The 22256-nt window shown below is 37.0% G+C and overlaps 1 protein-coding gene across 10 annotated transcripts in view; it reads right to left on the reverse strand.

The window, feature by feature from the left end:
• Window positions 1-211: 211 nt before the first annotated feature.
• PPP6R3 (protein phosphatase 6 regulatory subunit 3) overlaps window positions 212-22256 on the reverse strand; it is a 52596-nt gene continuing 30551 nt past the window's right edge. For 3 of the 10 annotated variants that reach the window (XM_032110771.1, XM_032110772.1, XM_032110769.1), the window contains 13 exons: window positions 19755-19870; window positions 19277-19362; window positions 18011-18097; window positions 16297-16394; window positions 14302-14356; window positions 13495-13625; window positions 12748-12866; window positions 11257-11410; window positions 9841-9947; window positions 8756-8906; window positions 5840-5857; window positions 5381-5503; window positions 212-3416 (listed from right to left, as the gene is read on the reverse strand). In XM_032110771.1, coding sequence (XP_031966662.1) covers window positions 3365-3416; window positions 5381-5503; window positions 5840-5857; window positions 8756-8906; window positions 9841-9947; window positions 11257-11410; window positions 12748-12866; window positions 13495-13625; window positions 14302-14356; window positions 16297-16394; window positions 18011-18097; window positions 19277-19362; window positions 19755-19870 — 1297 coding nt within the window. In that variant the 3' untranslated portion in view covers window positions 212-3364. The other 7 variants (XM_032110773.1, XM_032110770.1, XM_032110774.1 and 4 more) reach the window with 6 other exon arrangements.

Raw genomic sequence — 22256 nt, forward strand, 5'->3', positions numbered from 1 at the left:
TTTACAATAAGAGTATTTTTTATTTTAATTTTACTGTCTTCATCTCCTTCCATTCTCAAACAATAATGGAATAGGAAGATGCAGAAACTAAAAGACAGATGTTAAGAACTTTACCAAAAAGGGCGTTTTGCTGCCGCAGTAACAGCCATTTTCCATCCTGGTTTGGGAGGCAATACAGACACTTTGATAATGAAACTCAAAGCACTTATACTACACTGGAGAAACCACTATTTATTCTGAGACAGTCAGAAGTGATTAAGTCTATTAATAGAGCCAGTTATATACAGTAAGTACTTCCTGATGTAACTGTATGAGACATATGTCAGAAAACAAAATCTCCGAGGAAATTAACACTAATTTGAACAGAAAGGTAAGTTTATAATGACAGACAGTAAGAACCTGATTCATCTTCCTCACAATTCTCCTCAATGGATTTCACACAAAGAATGAATGTCACAGTAAGTTTCCACAGAAGTATGCAGATGACAACACAGAACTCACTGTTTTCAAGAGGTAGATACAAGGTTTAATAGGTGCAAAAATGTAGACCCCACTCAAGAGCATGGTCACACGGGATTCCATGTACAATGACATAATGAGATTGTTTCCACTATCCTGTTATCTTTTCAGCAAACTAATAGCAATGTTAGTCAAGATGATGACTTATGCTTTTAGAATAATCTTGCTATAAAACTCATACAGGGCTTACACTTAAAAATAATGGTTTCACTGGTCAAGAAGGCATGATTCATCCACTCTGCCAGCTGGGAAGAGGCAATGAGCTACTACAGATATTACTTGTCTAGCCAGTTTTGAAACAGACTGTTGCTTGAGTAAAAATCCTTTACCAGAGAAATCCCAAGGGTTAAATCCACTGCCCACTGACATCAACTGACATAAATATTCCTCAGTTTCAAGTGACTGAGCCTCTAGTCATTTCAAAGAGCACTGTGGAATGTGGCAGTGGACAAGCCTTTCAAGGCATTTTCATCCTTATTGCTGCTAAAAATACTGTAGGAACTCAAACCTGTACAAAGGTATTAGACTTTAGTCCATGCTGCAAAATGCATTAAAATACCTGTTCATAAAGAAGACTCAAATTCCATTGCATGCAAGTCAAATCTGATTAAATAGGTTGGGTAACAGCTGTTCAGGATTCTCCCAGTACGTTCAAACATTTGTAAGGCTACATGAGCAGCGTATCAGCAGCAGTGTTGATAAAAGACAGCAAAAGAGGCGTGTTTACACACACCCATACACGCCCCTCCCCCCCCACCCCAACCACACCTCCAATGCTTTCAAGTTCAGGATTCCTTGTGCAAGTAATAGAGTGAGTGGGTAAAACACACCCTACACTTCCTCAAAACAGTGGACTGATAGGACAGATCACAAACAGAAGGACAAGGACGTAACTTTGCTGAACTGAAGGCAACAGGGCCCAGACTGAACTTCAACTACGGTGTTCTCCAGTTTTCATGGCTACAGAGCTAGATAAATCAACTTTTCAGCAAGTGACAAATGGCTCCGCTGGAAAGGATTCACGCTCCTTACAAGCATCAAACTTATGCAAACCAGCTTGCTGCTTGCCTGCATTTGGAATTTCTGCTTGACTGCAATTGAGCAGTTGACTGCAAAATGAGCAGTTTTGTTTCCAAAGCTGCTTTTTCAGTAACAGATCAGAAACTGAGGACAGCTGCCAACCTTAAAGCTAACACACAAAATAGTTTTGGTCAAGCTGATCTGAAAGTAATTTTGAACTGAGACAGAAAACTTAGAAACTGACTGGATCCCATCACTTATAATGTATAATAAAAGGGCAACCATAGTTACCAATTCCTATGATATTGTGGTTTTACCCCTTCATTTTCACACAACTGATCAATTTGCAAAAATTTCCACGGACAAGTGCACTGAACGTTGCAGAAAATGCAAAAGAGAAAGCAATAAGGGCAGTGACATACATGTGGGTTTTTTATTTCTGTATGCAATGTAATGTTTAGGCACGTTGCTTGGGACGCCTTCTAGAATAAATCATTGGCCATTGTTTAGAATATCCTTTTGGCTTTAAATACTGGTCAGGAAAACAAATGATGTAAAAAATAAATGAATATAACTATTACAGAAACAAAAATGGTTTTGCGTCTAAAAGTGCAGGAGTATTTTAACCCTTTCACCAGACAATGTGGCAATATACAGTATATTGCTTCTGTTTGTTTGAGAAGGCTGTTGGAATTTTACACTGACATAGAAAATTATAAATTACACAGAATTAGTTTCCATAATCACTATATATATACACAAACCAGCTGTGAAAAAACTGGCTTAGAACATACAAATGAAAGCCTCACACAGATCAGTACAGTGAAATTAACAATTAACATGCTCTGCTGCCAAAATTTGTATTAAAAACACTATTTACTTTTAAAATGCATGTACTGTAATTACATTAGCAGCACGGGCATTTCTTTTACTTGACTTGTCTAAAAGGATTATAGCGTTTTAAATACGCAGATTGTTCTGAAATGTTCCATTGTATAATGCTTGGTATTAAACTAAATCTTGGTGAACTGTTTAGAAGGCAGGTGAACCACTTAAACACAACAAGCCATGTGCACTCCAAATATTCTAGTGTTTCACCTGGAAGGTATTGTTTCAAGCAAACTAGACTTAACAGAACATATGGCTTTACAGTAACATCAATTTGTCAACTAAGCTGTTGCAATAAATACTTAAATCTCTACCAATAGACTTACATTTTTTGATCTGTTTTGAACAATACAGAAAACAATTACCAATTAAAAAACCTGTTGTAAAATGTTGAACACCAAAAAATTCTTATTTAAATCACTTTTGTAAGCTAAAACAACCAAAATAACATTTATAGGGCATTTCAGTTTCAGAAAAAACATGAATTTTCTTTTTCTTTTTTACAAGGTGAAAAATGTAAGAAAACTGCTAAATACTTTGGTCACACTAATCGTCAAATAGTTATGTCTCAAATACATTAGATTTTTGTATTCACTTTTTTATAAAACTATTCTTACAGCCATTTTAACTATAGTAACACTACTGTCATCATTACATGGGTAGCAGGATCTTATTTCACAGGCCCCCATTATTTAGAACAATACAATATAAACATACGCAAAAATTATTGGTATTTCTCAATGTGCAATATTTTTACACTTATGAATTTCTGTACAATGTCTTAAAATCTAGAATATAAATGTTGCTGGTCCTGATTCCTTGCGAAATTAGTGCAGCAGTGACTGGCTTCAACAGGGTCTAGATGATATCCTCAAGAAACACTCAAACACCTGGACATCAGTTCTTTCTCTTCAGCCAAGGTAGTAGACATCACATATCATACAGGGCCATTAACAGCTGCCTCTCCTAAATGGGTGTGTTGATCAGTCCTAAGAGGCCAAAAAAACCAAATGTAAATATACAGGAAAGATTCAAAGCAAATTCAGGTAGGTGCAATAAAAACCAAACCAAAAACCAGCAGCCCCAGATCCTGCATAGCACAACCTGTGAACTGAAGGAAGGAAACGTGCTAAGAACATGCTCATCCCAATTATCTTCTGCAGTCCAGCATTTCTGGAGTCCTTGTTTCCTAATTAAGCGTAGCACTCAATTAACTGAGCACACCACTGAAGAATGCGTGATCTTCATTAACTGAGATACTAAGTGATCTCTAGAGATGTGGTATGTCAGAGAATTACTAATAAAGAGCACATTTCTGATACTTATCCAAATCTTATTCTGTGAGGCAAAATGTGATACTGGGAGTATTTAAGGTTGCACTGGAAAGCCAGCAGCTAAGACAAACAGGAAAAACAACAGCGTCTTAAAAGACTGCTTTAGTTACTAATCTAATCTACAAACAGCCTTTCACAAACACTTCGAATGTCAGTCCATTGGGATGAAACATTCATGAAGTATGGAGGAAAATGGAGAGCAAACCTTCCAGAGTGAAAACAGTAACAGTATATACATTTCTAGATGGAGTTTAGCATAAACATGGGCTTAATTGCTCTAGACTAGCATGAAGAGATCAAACCAATGCATAAGGACATTAAAAATATGCAAGCAACAGAGGCAAAAAAATCTCAACTTCCATTCAGTGCAAGTCCATGGAATACATCTGAAGATTCTCTAAAAGAATGCAAATACTGCTTGAAACTACAGATGAGGAAAGTTACCTGTAACTCCTGTTCTCTGATGGTGGACATCACAGAGAAGCCACTCTGGGGTCCGTGCTCTACATGCACATGACCAGCAGGAGCCCCCTAGCTAAGTCTTTGGCTGCTAAGCTCTAAAAACACTTTTTAAAAAACATACGTAAACATTAGAGAAAAGACAGACAGCACTAGACAAAGGCAAACATTTTTTAGAGAAACCTGGAAGATAAGAAACAAATGCTGCATGGACAGGAAGTGTGACAGTCTGCACAACCGTCACTCACTTATTAACCAGAAAAAAGTCCATGACATAACAGGGCTCCTAGCAGAGATTATTCCTGCTAGCCACCAGCCAGAGACCAACCTAGGGGACTCCTTCCACTAGTCATACATACATGGAGCCCCAAAAGCACCATTATGTTTATCTTGGTATTTATCCTGTACTTATGAGGATCTACTGTGACAGCCACCTTTAGAGAAAGTCCTGAGATTTGCTGAAGCCAGCAGGATTCAACGAAATGAGTTCCTTGATATTTCCCACAACACAGAAGCAATCTAGCGAACTGCTAGCTCTGACAGCCCTCTATTGGTTCAGACAAGCATCTTTACTCAACAGGTAATCACCTAGTACCCAAGGACTTCTTCCCGACAATTTAATGCTTATGAGCATCAAAAAAATATTGTCATCTAGATAAAGACAGTATCTCTAGGAGAGGCTGTGAAAGAGTTTTTGGGTTTCCCACTTTAAGTATTTTCTGATTAGAATCCCCTTCTTGATCAAATTTGAGATTTATGCAGAGAAGAAAGTTAAAAGAAAGGAGCTGATTAAATACTGGCTCATAAACAAGTCTTAAAAACCAGAATCTGTATTTGTGAAACATGCTTACATCTTTTTAGTCTACATACAGTATAATCAGAACATGCAGTAGAGTTCTGCGCATCAATTCACTATTCTAACTTGGCAACATATTGTCACAAAACAGAATGGGGATATTTACAACTCTCTGCAAAAAAAATAGATTTTTGATGACTCAAGAGTCTTAGAATCAACAGAAAACTCAACTTGTAAGAATTTAATAAAATAAACGCAAGCACATTTTTAGATCAAACTAAACTCAATCTCTTTAGATCAAACCTATTAAAAAAACACACAGCCTGCTATTTAGAGAATTGAAAGCATCCTTGAATGCAGTTACCTCTGCTCTGGATTGCTGTTAGTACGCTGAAGACCTGAAGGGACCTCTTCTGCAACCTCTGTATTCTCTTCTACTACATATTTACAAGAAGGATCCTGCGAGGTAGTCAATTTTCCTTCCTCACTTAAAAAACAAAAGAAAACAAAGGCAAAAAGTTATTTAATGTATTTAACTTTTAAATTTATTTATAGGGAATTTCAGGCAACAGAAGAAAACTGAGACAGGTCCATATTTCACATGCAAATGGATTTTAAGTTATGATTGCAACATGAAGATCAAGCACATGGCTCTAGACTTTACAAACACCTAATGATGCGCTGGTGTTTACATCCATTAAAACTTTACTGGATAAAAGGGCAGGAAACACAGTGATTGCAAATAAGATCAGAAAGGAAAAAAGGAATGTATGTGATGCCTGAAGTGATAACAATCACAGTCACAATCCTTTACTATACATACCGATAGGATTTCAACACTCTGAAGCCAGAAGTATGCAAAAATGGAAGAAAGTATAAAAGAAATTCAAGATTCCCTCAGAAACTGGCATTAATAAAGTCTGTCCATGAAACATATCAGCAAAATCATTAACTCATCACTATCTTGCATAATAAACTCCCTAGTAACTCCACAGTGAATACTATGTATGGTTTATGGAGTACAAAGACTGCAGCTACTTCACAAACTTCCTCTTGTAGACAAAATCAAACAAAGTTCAGTGAAAAAGCTGTACACGCACACTATATAAGACAGTACATGTATCCAGGCAGCCTCAAAAGTCATTAGCAAACAAATCTTTTGGTTTGCCTCTAAACCCAAACTTTTCTGCCTCTCTATTCCACCCTCTTCCACCTCAGTCACACCATTATCAGTGCACTAAAATACAAATTTGAGCGTATATACCTGCAAGAGATAGTTATAAAGTAGCTCTGAAGTAGACAAACATCAATCTTATACCTCTGTGGCAACAAATCTATTTATTCAAGAAGTGCCAATCTCCTCTGCTGGTTTTCTTCCTATTCTCACAGTTCTCCTTTCCATGGATCCTTTAAATTTCAATGAATCCTTCTCTTTTCTCCTTCTATCCTGCAGAGCCTGCAAAAATACTGTCTTTTGCATTGCAATCTCTCATCAAGTTTTCCCCATCTAATCTCCCCATCTCATTTGCGTTGATAGTCTTTGCATTCCTTCCAAATAAAATATTTGTCACCATCACCATCAGAAGTGGTGTCCTTGGTTTATTTATTTTTTTAAAGAGGCAGTCTCTGCTAGCATTCTTCCTTCTTATTCTCCACTCTGAACTAAGTTCAGAAATCACGTTTTTGTCCTTTGTAGCTTTCCACAAATTAACTACTGTGCTTATAAATCCCCTCAATGCTGACTTCGACACCATCAATTTTTCTGTTGACAGAAACCCAGATAAAGCTGATGTCTGGAAGCATCCACTTTGAAAGGCAAACAGGTCAGAGTAGGACTTTCTCTCACTACTCTAACTGTCCCTTAATTTAGACCTTTTCCCAACAAGCTGGTTTTAAAAATGCCACTTGAGCATTGACTCATTATGAAGTTGCACATCTCTATTAGAGCAGAACAGTCTCTACATTTAAGACCTCATCTTTGAGCCCCCTTGTATGTTTCTTCAACATTTCCCTTCCAAATCAAGATCCCAGAGTCCCTATGACTAGAAGTTTTCAACATACAATTGGACAGAGTGCCAGGTAATCTCATCTGGGCTCTATTTCCCATAAAAGCTTGGACCAGATAAACTTTCAGTGTCCCTTCTGACTAGGGCAATTCTATAATATTGCCTTCCTTTGCACCTCTATGTCCTTTTAACTACAGTTCCAGCAGGTAATTCCATGAAGGTAGGCAGGAACTGTCACCAGATTCTGCCTCCTCATGTTAGCTCTTGCACCAGTATGACAAGTCACACAACTTGAAAGTGCATGTGAGCTAAACTAGTAGTTTAAGGAGAAGTTTAAAGATACCATGGATAACTAAATCAAATTTGTAAACATCTAACATTTAAGAGTGAAGACCATGTAAAAGCATTGTGCAAAAAGACCGAACAAACTGCAGAGCAGAAACATCATTTGCTAAATCAGCAATGCTCTATGGATGGCTTCATGTCATATCAGTCTGCACAGAGTCCCACTTCTCTAAACTGCTTTGGTTCATTCCTCTATCAAAGCCATTTGATTTAGAAGCACTGTGCAGTCACAAATTTTCCCTCCTCTGTGCTGAAAAACCATCAGAAGTTAAGTCACTCAGATAATCAAAAGGATGGAAGCAAGAGTGACAGCTGTTTGGTTTTCAAGGTCTGTTCATTTTGGATGGCTCAGGAATTATCTCCTACCACTAACAGGATGAAGTCAAACTAATTTAAACAACAGGCAATTAGGTAAGGACTAACACTGGAAAAGTTTCTTATACTGAAATCAGGGTTGTTTTTTTTAAGCAATTTTCAAGACATACTGACAATTTCTTTTCAATATTTAAAGCTAGAATAGGGACAGATACTAGGAAGTTATTCTAAAAGAATGAGAAGAGGGTTGCATGTCAAAATGCTCTAGCAGCATGTTCCAATTTGTAAACATCAGGGTGGAGGCAGGACACACCAGCTTCAAAGAAGGCAAAGTTTTTGCAGGTCAGACTGTTTGCAGCCTTTGTTTCCCTACAAAAATATTTGATACTAAATAAAAAACACATGATCATTAAATCTGAGATTACAATATCTTAGTAGATGGGATGGAGTAGACAACACTGAAATGTGCTTTATTCTCATAAAAGGATCACAATACATATAATATAGAATTTGACCATATTGTAAGACACTTATTCCTGAATCTTTGTATCAGGAAATAGCAAAATTAAGAAGTTGTTCTTCCAGTTATTCTAGAATTCCATGTGCCACCTGTAGTCCAGAATAGATTTAACACCATCATGCATACCACCAACAGTGATCACCCCAAGTGTCTGATGAGCTACGCTCAAGAGCAGTGCCTGGCTGGCCTTCAGCTTGTGTCTTCCATCCTCCTGGATGAGAAGAATGAAATTCCAATCCAACTCTAAGAATTCTGTGCAAAATTTTAAAAGCTTAGTTTTGATGAGCAATGTTAAAAAATCGTACATGAAAAATGCACAATAATGCGCATCAGGGACAGAAGCTGCGTCAAGTCTTCCACTGAAACTAAGGCTTGATAAGGCATGTTACAGTAACTAACTAGAAGAAAAAATTCAAAACAATTACTTTGAAAGGTCTCTAGTTAAAGCCTCAGGAATTATCACTTAAAAAGAACTCTCTGATGACACAGCGTTCCATCAACCATTCCATCATTTTATTTACAAGGTGGGAAGACAATAGATAGGCATTCTCACCTTTTGAAAACAGCAGTTTCAGTTTTAGCATCTACAGTTAGGCTCAGTGTCTCCTTCATGCTGCCATTCATGACTGTCTCAGTCACCTTGTCTGCATTTTCCACATCATCCTCTCCATCTGAGCTGGCCTCCATAGCAACACTTCCTGGGGCTACAAGTAGAAATAGAAGCAATTTAGCACATGGCCAGTTATGTTTCTATTTCATGTGAAAGCACATAAGCCAATATAACAAGAACAGTACTTCTGCAGTTTTGCATACTTCTTGAATTCTTCCTTACAGAGAATGCCACCTTTCTGCAAGTGCCACATATAGAGAGAGCATGAGCATTACTTACAGATAGCTTAAGAAAAAGGCGCAGTCTGTAACTTTTTTTTTCATTTTGACTGACAATGGTTACTGCAACAGTTTTGCCTAAACAAGGCCTTAGTAGGATTACAGTGATGAATTATTCTTCTGTACAGTCAAATCCATGACAAGTCTACACAGTACAAATTTGACACTAAGTTTCCAAGTACTGACAAACCTCTGGGATGTCCAGTCTGCCTGGACTTCTCACCTGCACTTCTTGCTCTGTCTGGTAATAACAGATACAAAAAAAGCTCATTAAAATACTTTTGTCCTTTTAACCAGTTCATGCATGTAGAACAAACAATTAGCGCGTGCATAGTGAAGGTGGCTTAGAAAGGCATGAGCAGGAAGGAGAAGTTTGAACACATTGAGGCTACTGGCCTATTGCCACATAGGACAAGACAGGAACCTACCATTCTTTATGGGCATCAGCTCAGCTAAATGCTGACACAGGTGAGAGGATTCTCTAACAGAACACACTGTTTCCTTGTAATGCTTTGCTGTTCATGATCTGCAGACTTCTTAGAGGCAATAGTAACACTGGCTCTTGTTTTAAATGGGAAACTAACTAAAATAGTTTAGAAATTCTTTGACCAGTCACTTTTCTTACCTGGTAGAACAGCAGCAGAGCCAGAGAAGAGTCTCTGGAAAACTAAAACTAAGGTTCATGGAGATTTTTCTTATGTACAACTCCTACAATCAAGCCATTTGCATTTGTGAATACAGTTTACTTACTCTCTAGCTGTGTTGTAAGAGTAGTTGCATTTGCACTCAAGGGATCACCTGGATCTGTGTTTGTTTCCATTTCCACAGGAGAATTACTTCTTAAGGAGTCTTTTGAGCTTCAAGTAGAATAAAAGAACTTTAGAAACATTTCTGAACAGCAAAATGAAGTGTTCTTAAAACACCTATAAGGCCTAGAACTATATGAAAGCTATAAGGCCTAGAACTATACTGAAACTGAATTATAGGAAGTCTGTTTCTGAGAGTCCTGGAAAGACATGTTAAATGGACATTTAGTAATGCAAAATGCACCAGAACAGAGCTGAGGATGTTTGATGGTCATTTTATTTTCACTTGTTTGATTTTGTTACACTACAAGTAGTAGTGGACATGTCCCTGGTAAGTAAGGCCTACAGGTAATCACCAGCTCCTTGCAGTGTTTCCAAATATTTTTAACTAATTTTCTAAATGCATTTTTTGAACTGGATAGCTCTCTGTTGAGACTGCCAATGCAGTCATTAACCACTACAAAAGTGATTTCACTACTTATATACTGTACAGCTACAAGTTTTTCATTCTAAAGGAACTCAGACAACAAGATTTGCCCACTTGAAAAAAGTCTCACCATTCACAGAGTGTCTCTTCTATACAGTAATGTGGCAACTCCAAGTCTTCATTTTCTAGGCCCTTAATCTGATTATCAATTTACCTGCCTCAATCTTGAAACAACACTGTTGTATGTTAGAAAAAATAATACTTTTATATCTGAGCTGTTTTAATGCCCAGACAGAAAGTCAAAAGCCAAATGTATAAAAGCAGTCTTCTAATATGAGAAAGAATCAGTTCTTAACCGCCAGTACTTGGCAACTCAAAATTTACATCTATTTGATTGGGTACATACATGACTTCAGCTGAGTGTAGAGTTCAATCCAAAAAAAACCAGCAATATCTTGGATGTTCTCAAAATAGTGCAGAACTGCTTAACCTAGTTATCACAGCTGCATAACTATACGAAATTAAAAAAAAAAAAAAGAAAAAAAAAAAAAAGAAAATCCCCAACCTATTTGTTTTATAACATCCACAGAATAGCATCCACATCTTCAACTATTTTTGTAACCTTTACATTCAACAGTTCACTGAGTTCAGTCTACACTAAAAAATAAATAATAAAAAAATTACAGCCCAAATTTTGGTCAGAGACCAATATGAAAGGACCCAGATGCTCATAAAAACTCTTAAGAACAATGACACTAGTACCCACCCATCCTGGAAAGGGAGTTCATACAAACACATGCCATTGGAACGCATGGGACTCTTCAGACACTTTACATACACCTTGTATTTCACCAGAACACCAGCAACACAGGCTTGTGTAGAGATGGACACACCAAGAAAACCAAACTCACCGTGAATAACTGACATCCTTACCTCAAAGAGGATGTGAAGTCAGAAAAGGAAGCCCAGCCAGTTTCTTTAGCTGGCACAGGTGCTTCAGTACTCCACACAGCAGAGCCAACAGAATCCAGACTGGCACCATGTGCAGTCTCCATGGGTACATCGAAATTCGCTGACCAGTTAGGTGCTGAAAAACCATCATGAAGTTCATTAGGAACAAATTTCAATAAAGAACATGAGTGCACATATGCCTAACACACTGATTCTCTCTATGTACATTCCATAAAGAGAAGCAAAATTCATAACTAGACTTCAAACACATGCAGAAAAATCCTGTACATCAGGTTAAAAAATAAATGTATTCCCTAGAAGGAAAATTCTGCTAATAAGGCAGAATTTTAGGATCAGTAACTCAGAGTACTCTGCTAAAAAAAATGTATTTTATCTGAAGAACAAAACTAATAAAACATATTAGATCACAAGTACAATCCCACTTTATCCTTTAAATTAACCTCAATATTTGTTACCATTTTTCAACTAATTTCTATAATAATGAAAATCTTAGGAGTTTTCATCCCTTTTTCAATTTCTTCAAATAATTTCTCATGCACTAACACCACTGCTAAGTTTCAGAAAAGTTTAAGGCTTTTTACAACTTAAAATATTTATTGATATTTTAAATTTGGGAGCAACTGTGAATAGCATCTAATTTAGGATAGGTCAATTCAAAATACTTCACCTACCCAAGGGAAACATGTTTTTCATTAACACTTACATACAAAAAAACAGGCTGAAAAGGAAGCTCTGACTAGCAATTAGAAATTCCAACCCAGGCAGATATGGGAGGAGACCCACATGGATCAAAACTTGTTTGACACACAGATGCCAACGACACCAATCTGACAAAAGAAAAGAAAACCCTTAACTTTTCCTTCTATTTTAATTTAATTCCTTACAGTCTAGATAAACACAGGGTTTTTACCTACAGACATCGCCAGTTTAACAAAAGCCAGTTTAGTCTGACTTGAATGTGAAAACTTTTCAACCATCAGTTACGATTCCACGTAAGAGTCTCCTGATGTGCATTTTTCATTGACATTTGAAACCAGAACAATACAAGTTCACTTAGCTTCTGTAGGAAGTCTTTGAAAAGAGCATTGTTAGATGAAAAGCTGGACTGAAAGGCTTCCAGTAAAAATACCATCTTTTGGGTTTGGAGATAAACACATTAGGTTTTTGTAGGCACTCAATATTTATAAATGAGTACATTTAATTCTCCCCTTTCTGATTATTCCTCCTTTTTTAATTCTTGAAGAGTTGAAACACGAATTTTAGAGAAAATAAGCAACTTAAGACATGTAAGGAATTCAAACTTCCCAATACGTACATGCTCTGTGGCAAGTGAGAAAGACTACTTTAAGACAGTTGGAATAAAAGCAGTAAACAAGGAAGCTCCTACAAAATCAGGCTGCTAGAGCTAACCATTTCCTATAACCCAAAGCAGCAGGGAAAAAAGCTACATACGTTCACTTAAGTCTACTTCCATTTTGTCCTCTGTACTGGTGTGGGATTCGAACAAGTCTTGTTTAGTTCCATCCTCTTCTTCAGAATCTGTACTTTCTTCACTGTCTGTACTGCCCGAACTTCAAATACAAAGACAGAGTTTACATTCTGTTTTTAGTATAACACTCTGGGCACAATGAAATAGTGCAGAGTTTCAGGCTAAAGAGAATTACAAAATTATTTCTGACAGATTATCTGAGGTATAATTTTTAGCTCTTAGTATTCCCCTCATTTCTCTCTCAAAAAAACGAAGTTTAAGATTTTTCACTTGAGCATACAGAGAGGCTTTCAGTAGATATCGAGGGAGGCTGCACAGCCCTGAGTTTCAGGGACTAGATGCTCCTTCCACTCAATGCATTTTCCTATGTTCACAGCCACACTGCTACTGTAGAGAAGAGAGCCAAGGTCGAACAGAGGGGTGGAGCTGGGCTGCCTTGTCCAAAGCAAGGACAGCTGGGCCAGTTTAAAAGCAGAGGGAAGGAATACACAGCAGGGAGAAAAACCAAAACCAGCAAGCTATAAAAGCCAAAGTGCATCTTCTGCAAATCATGGCTGGAAAACAAAGCACTAAAGCCACATCTCTACTTATTTCTCCACAGAATGGAAATACCAGTTCTTCTGGACAATCTGTACTAACAGACTGAACCAGAGGACAGGTTCACTGCAGGCTCACGACACTGCTATTTGGATGAGAAACGCCCTTCTCACCTGGAACGCCTCTGGGACTCTGGTGTAAATGCAATATGTTTTTCTTCCCAAATGTCTTCTTCATCAGAGCCACCATCATCAAACTGCTGTATCCGCTCCTTACAGCATGCCTCAAACAAGGCTATATTGCCCTAAACACAGCAAAAGTATAAAATCCGTGTTATATTAATAAACATCTTAAAAATATATGACTATTCTGAAGAGAATCTTTAGCATTTCTCTAAAAGCAGCATCAAGCCAGAATGTCTTAATTTAAAGCTTGTCAAGCAAATATGCAGTGCTGTTTGTTTTACTTGGCTACTAACAAGCTGAGTGGACCAAAGAACACTCAGGAGCTTCCATCATGTTTAAGAATGGGATGCAGGAGTGACCCCAAAGAGCTTTCCAGATAACCAGAGCACGAAGTACTCCAGCTTTATTTTCTGTAGAGGTGGGTCATTCTAGCTCAATCAACAAATAGTATCGAGGTTCAGAGTCTCCATTCTTACTTTCTGGTCACTAGAATCTCACTGAAGATTTAAGTAACTTCTAATCATAAAACACAAGTGTGCAATATGCACAAATCAGATCTACGCTCAATCTTAAACCCAGCTATACAAATCAGACACAATTCTGCTTAATACTGGTCAAAAAGAACAATAATCGTGTCTTCCAATTAGCGAATCTCATGATATGGGAATAAAGTAGGGTAATTATTTTCCAATGATTTCCACATAAAAGGAGTAAATATAACCACTGCCAAAACTGAGGTCATGCTAAAGTTTAAAAGACAGTCATTTTTCTGATAATACTGGAACACATACTTACACTTTCATTTGTATTGAGGGTAAAGTTGATGTCCGAAACCCGATCAAAAGAAACACTACAAGAAAAAAAGAAATGTACTCAGTAAAACAACATTTTCTATTGTGACATGAAGACATTTAATTTCTCTTTGGTTTCTTATTTTCCAATAATCTAAAAATAGAAGATAAAAGACAAAGTAGTCTCCAACACAAAACAGTCAAAATCACACACCGAGGAGGCCTGGCATTCCTGTGATATTTCTAACTGTTAAATCTTTTAAATACAAACAGAGAACATTGCCATCTACAGTTAGGTGTAAAGATGCAAGAAGCCTAAACAAGCATAATTGAAACTATATACCCAAATCTCAAATACTGTATGGGAAAAAACCTAGGCCTAAAGGATGCCTAACCTGACTATGGTCTACCATGATACAGCTCAAAATCCTGCGAATATCTGCATTTGCAGTTCTTATATATTTTAACTCATTTCACCCTTCTATCAAATGACCTTTTCAACACGACGGGACAAAATAAAAATAATATCAAATTCTGTTTCCTAACAAAAGAACCCCATAAAGTTTTTTTTAACCAATCACTGAAATATCTTCCCAAACATACCATTATCTATTAGGCTTGACACATCTTTACATATCAGAAGAGTTAATATATTCTTTGTCTAGTCAGCAGTGCACTCAGCAGAACACATACTCCTCCTCCTCTAATATTCACTGCATTACAAAGTAAGGAAAAAGGTAAGTGGTCTAAAGGAACCCAAGCTGCAAGTGTGACTGTATTACTATGCAAGCCACCATCTGAATTATGGTACAATGGCATGCAGGTAACTTACAGTGTAATTGATTCTTGCACAGAAGGCATAACCTTAAACTAACTTCACCTACAGCTCAATTCAACTCGCAAGTACATCATCAGTGTACCTGTCACAAATCTTGAGACCTCCTTACATAAGTAGTCATCTTCTTTCTACCAAGACAACAGACTTCCAAAGGCATGAACTTAAAGGAACTCTAACTCCTATCCCTGCCAAAATCCACTTGCTTCTAACAAAGTTAAGGAGTATCCTGTGTTACTTCCTCTACCATCCTATCTTCATCTCTAATCTCAGCAGGTTATGTGGTATAAAAAGGCAGCAATGCTTCTTGGATGGAAGATACAAGCTTTAGTCAGACACCACTTACTAAACATGTCTTACAGAAGAGCACTGAGATTATTATAAAAACCATCTTCGAGTAATGCTTTTTATTCCTTGCTGCATGTTCTGGCATCCCAATCCATGAAATCTTACAAAAACCATGATCAACTCTACTACTAGCAAGAACCCCCACTCTCTCCTTTTCCCTTTATTGCATCAGTTTATTTATGAAGAAAGATACTAGCTTTTGTGAGGGGTGTTTTCTACTGTGTGCTGGTTTTTGTTTAGTTTGGGTTTTTTTAACCTGACCAAGGCTGTTCTCATTGCCTCATCTTTCACCCAAGACTCTTTGTAGAAGTAAATTTTAACTGCCTCGACCTTATAAACAAAGGCAGATTTACAATGCCCTTCATTACTCTCCCCTACAGAAAAGTATACTCAGAGTCATGTTGTTACTGTCATCTCTTCCAGGAAAACTTAGAAGTAGAGCTATTCATCTGGTCATCAGCAGGGGAAAAAACCCACTTTGAGACAGAGAGAAAGTGAAAGTGACCCAAACAATATCAGGTCAACAAAAAGCCATAGCTTTCAAAAAGCAGAGTTATAATTCAGTTTTTTATTCACAAGCACAGCATTCTCAACATTGGCACAACCAGGAGATTACAAAAAGAAGAGAAGCTGTTGCTTTCCTCTCTTCAGGCAGGCTTCTATCAATGCACACAGATGGGACAAAAAGACAGGACTGATTGGCAACTGCTTCACATCAGTAAATGCTTGTACTTATCAGCAAAACCACAGCCAAAAACACAGGAAGAAAGAAAACTCACAAGACTATATCCAAATTCAGTGTAATGTTATACTCACTTGCCAATGTCATCTTGATCAGCAAACTTCTCATCGTTGAAGCCAAACTGGTCAATAAAATTGGACGTCATTTGTTGCATCTGATAATCAGAAAAGGCCTGGCAACCCCAGGACCAACGACAGTGATATAATAATTCTACTAATACTCTAAAATCTATTTGCCCATTTTGCTTCAAAGAAATAAAAGTCTATCTAAACTAAACATAAAAGGACAGGAAAAGGATTTGCCTTAACCTCTGAATTTTGAAAGGCAGCATCAACTACAACCCTATTTACATTTCCTGACTTGAACGCCAATCTAATAGCTTTCAATAAAAAAGTTAAATCTGTAGTTTAATCACATTAACCAGCACCTTTCCAAATGCACCCCAAAGAAACAGGGAAACACTATAGATAAGAAAAAGCTGTCTTTGCTCAAAATAACATGAAGTTATAAATAGTAAGAACCAGAAAAGTAAACTATATATACATACTAAAGCACAGCTGCATATTTATGATGCAGGTATCACTAGCAATATCAGTCTAGGGCACACACCAGAAGCATCTATTAAATATCTAGAAGAATGAAACCACTGAACATTTTACATCTCAGTGCAGTGTCACTGACACAACTGTGCTGTTTTTTAAATAAAGATGCCAGTGTCAACTGCCAGCAGATGGATATATACACACTAAGGTACATGTGGGCATCATCTATCCATAACAATAGCTTTTGTCTCTAATTTCCCAGCACTATAATTAAATTATAAATTATTACACATCATCTAGGGACTTTTAATAATGTTATTTCCATGTGTAAAGTCAGCCAATGCTAAGGTATTATAGGAAATAGAGTAATAATAAAGCTGTCATGTCAACTCTCTTGGTTTCTTGCCCAGGTAGCTGAAGGGACACAGTATGGTGGTAAAGTTGAACAAAGTGAATATGGAAAGAGACAAAAGAACAATCAAAAAACCCCAAGTTTAGATTAAGGCATTATGAAAACTGAAGGAAAAAGAAAATATATATATAAAAGGAGGAGGTATACAGCAAGACAAACTTGAAAGAAGCAGCACTGGACCATCTGCATTTCTCCAGATTAACTACCTGGAACTGCTGGGATTGCCTAGGCACAGCAGGTCACTAAGGGGATGCATGAAAAGCACAGAGATATTAGAAGATCTTACTTTCTCACTAAAGCTGCTACAGATAGCACCCAACTTATCAAGTTTTTGTATAGGTACACCTTATAGGTACAAAAGCACTTAATCAGATAAAAATGCATCAGATCCTTTAAGCTTGAGCCACCACCCACAATTCAAACTTAGACAAGCAATTACTTATTATAAAAACTATAGAAAATGCATAAAATACCAAAGCCAGTCTTAAGACTAGGTAGTTACTACACAACTGTCAGCGTGATCTGAAAGATTTTGGTTAGTAACCCAGACAAGTAATGCCATCTAATGCATCTGATTCCATCTAAGTGATCTGTTGGCAATCTTGTGCCACAAGGCTCCCACTCTCTCACTACCAGCAAAAGAATTCAAAGAGATGCATATTATGAGTTTGGTAAGACACAGTTGTGTGCATGCACACATCTAAGCTTTAATTTAAACCTTCTAGATTTACATTTGCTTGTGAGAGTAGATAAAAGTTCCACTGCTTTTTAAAAAATGTCGTAATTTATTTTTACAGAAAGAGCACATTAAGCTGTTAAAATAATTCAACTCACCTGCTGCAAAGAAGAATCCTGTGAGAAGCCAGTTTCTTTAAAGTCTATTTCATCATCACTGGAAGAATGAATGTGGCAGGTAGTAACCTATACAAAGAAACTGGGTCATTGGCATAGTATATAATGTACTCATTTATTTCAGATAAAAGAAATTGTTTTAATGCTTTGTATTTCTGTTCTACTGAAAACTGTGTAGTTTGGAGATAAGTTTTCAATTAAGTTTTACTGTTATTACATCAAGTATCTCCAAGCACATATTATGTATCCAAAGAGCCAATTAGTATTATTTTTATAAGCCTAAAATTCTTCATCTTCACATGATCTTTCTCTTGGTCTTTACCAAGAAGTAGCTTCTACCCCGAGGAAAAACAACATTTATCTGCAAGCACTACACACTTCTTTGCATTCACAGGCTCAAGAAAAAATTGGTCCTGTTCACAAGTTGCAAAGTTTCAGATTAATTTCCTATTGCTTCTATTGACACCTGTTAACATTATGCTCCATTTAATATTTATGTTGAAATAGCAAATTCAACAATTAATTAGTCTTATAGTCCAAATAACATAAGATTAGCACAAGTTAATGAAGCTACATGCAAAGCACTGCATTCCTGGAGAAGTCAGGTATATCAAAATTCATTAATTGGTCTGTTGACATCAGAAACTGCCTCTGCTTATTAAAGTCTCCAAGTGATTACTCTTAGACTGTATTTTTGACATGATTACACAAACCTCTTCTGCCTGAGTTTAGTGTTTTTCCAAAAGTGTAATCACTACAGCTGCATGCAGAAGAAATGTGGCAGGTGCACAAGAGTATGTAAAGTTACTTAAGCAAGGTCAGTAACACAGGCAGTGGAATGCCGGTAGCAGTCTTCTATTAAACTTGTATTGGGTCATTTACATCCTGTAGATAAAGCAATCAACACCAGCTCCTGAACTTTTTAGTTTGTACTCTCAAGCAGACAGGAGTTTTCAAATACACTACCCTGAAAAAGTAAAGAAATCCTCCTTCTTGTAGATTGCCTGGGATTAGCTACACTAAGTAATTAGCTATTACAGACTGATCTTCTGCAATATGCCAGCACAAATATTAATGATATGGCTTTAGCTGAAAAGTAAACTAAAGAATTATCAGTTCCATAGCTCAGCAACTTGAGGGACTCCTTACAAGTACACTGGATTTTGGAAGACTGATAATGCTGCTGACAAAAAGAAACTGTCCAAGTAAAGCAACAGCAATTTTCATACCTTACTCATCACTACTTACCAGATCCACTGTGTTCCTCTTGTTAGTTTCTCCTAAAGAGTTTGTGCAGAATGTTTCCCATCGCTCTCTGACTTCCTCTGGAAGCTCTAGCACAGGAAACAAAAACCCCAAACCAATTAGAAACTATCAACAATGAAGCATCACCTAATTTTCAAATATTTTTTTCTGCTCTACTAAAAATACTGGTAAGAACATATACATCCTCCTAAATTCATACATGTAACTCCATCTAGCAAACAAGTCCAAATTCAGCAGGTCAGCATCTCTTTGCAGCTATTTCAGGGAGTTTTGACACTGTTTGAAATGAAAATACTTAAGCATTTGTTTAGGGATGGCTACTTTAAATTGAATGCTTCAGAAGTAATCCAGTTATTCTCTTCTTTAATCCAACAGCTGCCTTCTAATTTAGGTTTGCTTAATTTCCTCAGCACTTGATAATGAAAACCCTGAAGATAAAGTTAAGACCACGAATGAATACCTTTGATGAGCTGCTGGACTAGTGTGCTGTTTGGCCCCTTATCTGTGCTGTGCACGATGCAGTTTGCTATCCTTGTCAGGTGACCCATGTAGCCATGCCTTCTTCCTCCTTCAGCCCTGCAAGAGACAGAGTTCAACTGCCCGCACTCAGAGTGACTCGGATACTGTATGTTGTTATAAAACACTGCCAGAGTCAAGATGTTACACAAGACAAACAACTGGGGTTCTTAAGTTAGAGTCGCATCCTAAACCCACAGGTTCACAACAATACTCAAGAATTTAAGGTATCAACTGGTTTGACTACACTGTTTACACTGGCCAGTTGAGGAGACTTAACAAGCACATAAAGTACCAAGAAGGACATACAAGTGTTTGTACTGCTTGTACGTGTGTGTGTGTAGAAAGCAAAATGCACAGCATTAGCAAAATAATGACAGAATTAGCAACAGATTCAGAGTTTTTAGGAAATTTCTGTTGCTGAGAGCATTTTGCAAAACCCCGAAACACCAAGTATTCCCTCAGAGCTTTCAGCCCATGATCAAAAGGAAAAAGCATTCTTAAGTATGCTTTAGTATTTCAAGGCTTCTTAGTATTACACTTAGCATACCCATCTAAGTTAGGGTCATTGCTTTCCTGAAATTTAGGAATGACATTTACATGCTTACTAAAGATAAAATTACAATGCCATTTAAATATTTCAGACAGAACTGCTTCGCAGAAACAGGAATTACCAGATGTTAGAGCAGAGCTCTGAACACCTACTGCCAGTTGGAACCATTCTAAATCTGCCCAAATAGCAATCATGAGAGGTCCAACTTGAACTGATTCTCTAGCATTTAGCTGCAAGCCAACCAAGCTTTTGCTGCACCAGTTTAAGGTTTTGTATTTTAAATAAAAACCAAGAAAGACCCACTCACACAGCTAGGCAAACTTCCCATGACTGAAATCTCTGTAAAGTGACTGCAGCTCATGAAGTAACTTACGCTATACAAACACAGATCACATGATTTTATTTTCCACCATCATCATCTAACAGATGAGGTAACTGAAATTAAGTTATGTCTACGCAAGATATCATGAATAAACTACCACACTGTTTACAGAGTGCTTTAGCAACAAGTACATTCTAAACAATCAGCACACGGTGATAGCAAAGGTTATAGTTTCTAATACAGGATATGACACAAAGTGCTTCTATTTGACAAACCAGACTGATTGTCATTGCCTGGCCAGAAAGTCTGGAATACAACTGTATCTTTTGTTAGCAAATGCTTATTAATCCCAGTGCACCAAACAATTTCGACTATATCAGATTTTTACCAGCAGAAAGCAGTCACCCTTAAGCTTCTAGAGCTGCTTGAAATAACATTAAGTGATAAATACAAAAGGACTAAAAAAAATACCCATTTCCTGAAACAGCTAAGCTAAAAGTACCCTTACAGATTTATCTTTTCTAGCTGGAGCCATACCTGTACAAAATTGGATAAAGAAGTGAATCAATTACAACAGTCTGTTTCCAGATAAAAGCACAACCTAAGGTTTGAAACACTATTTTCTTCATTAATATTCACAAACATAAGACTAAATATTTAATTAACTCATTTGTGTTGTAAGCACTGGACCAAGAACAGTCTTATCCAAGTAAAATTTAAGTTTTAGGTTGGAGTAAGAGAGATAACTTTTTATATTTCTCTCCTATGAGAATCTAATTGTCAGTAAAGTTGGCAATTCTCTATAACCTCAGGAGAATTGATATAAAATGGAAGACATACAGGAGAGCATGTTTTCTACAGTTAAATTTAGCACATTCCTTCTTTTATTACCCCGCCTCTTCACCATCCTTATTTCCAGGTCAGTTAGCTGTATCTTTACTATCTGATTCACTTAAGATAGGAATAGGAGTATTTTGGGGAGTGGAACTGTCTCAACATACCACCAAACCAGCAGTACTACCCCAGCTAGTTAATTCAATATTTTGACAGGTCAGAACTAACATTTACTGTTCAGTATCTCCTGAGCTAAAATTATGTACAGGACTTCAGAGAACTTTTTACCACCTCAGATAATGACTGAGGATTTTTTTCTCCTGCTACAAAAACAGTTTCAGACAATGTTAGCTACTTGAAGCTTACATCCTTTCAAACACAATTTTAGAAGGTACTCTATTGCTGAGGGATTGGCTTTTACTATTTAGGTGTCCAATGCTCCCCAGTACGTGATATGCTTTGATGTGTTCACAAATAATTCTCAACTGCTTACTGGGAAAAAGTATCTCCTGTCCTCTCTAACCTTATAGTATGTTTCTATACTCTAACACAGGTAAACTTTAGAGATCACAGTAGTATCTTACACACGGTAAGAATGACAACTCTTGCGTTCTTAAATGGTTACAGGAAAAAGAATTAGAATGCTACCAAAAAGTACAAGAGAAAGCTTTAACCCAAATATTAACGTACATGTGATTTTAGAACTGGCTAGATCACTTCTGAATTGGTTATACATT

This window comes from Corvus moneduloides, chromosome 6 (genome assembly GCF_009650955.1).
Source record: "Corvus moneduloides isolate bCorMon1 chromosome 6, bCorMon1.pri, whole genome shotgun sequence".
Lineage (NCBI taxonomy): Eukaryota > Metazoa > Chordata > Aves > Passeriformes > Corvidae > Corvus > Corvus moneduloides.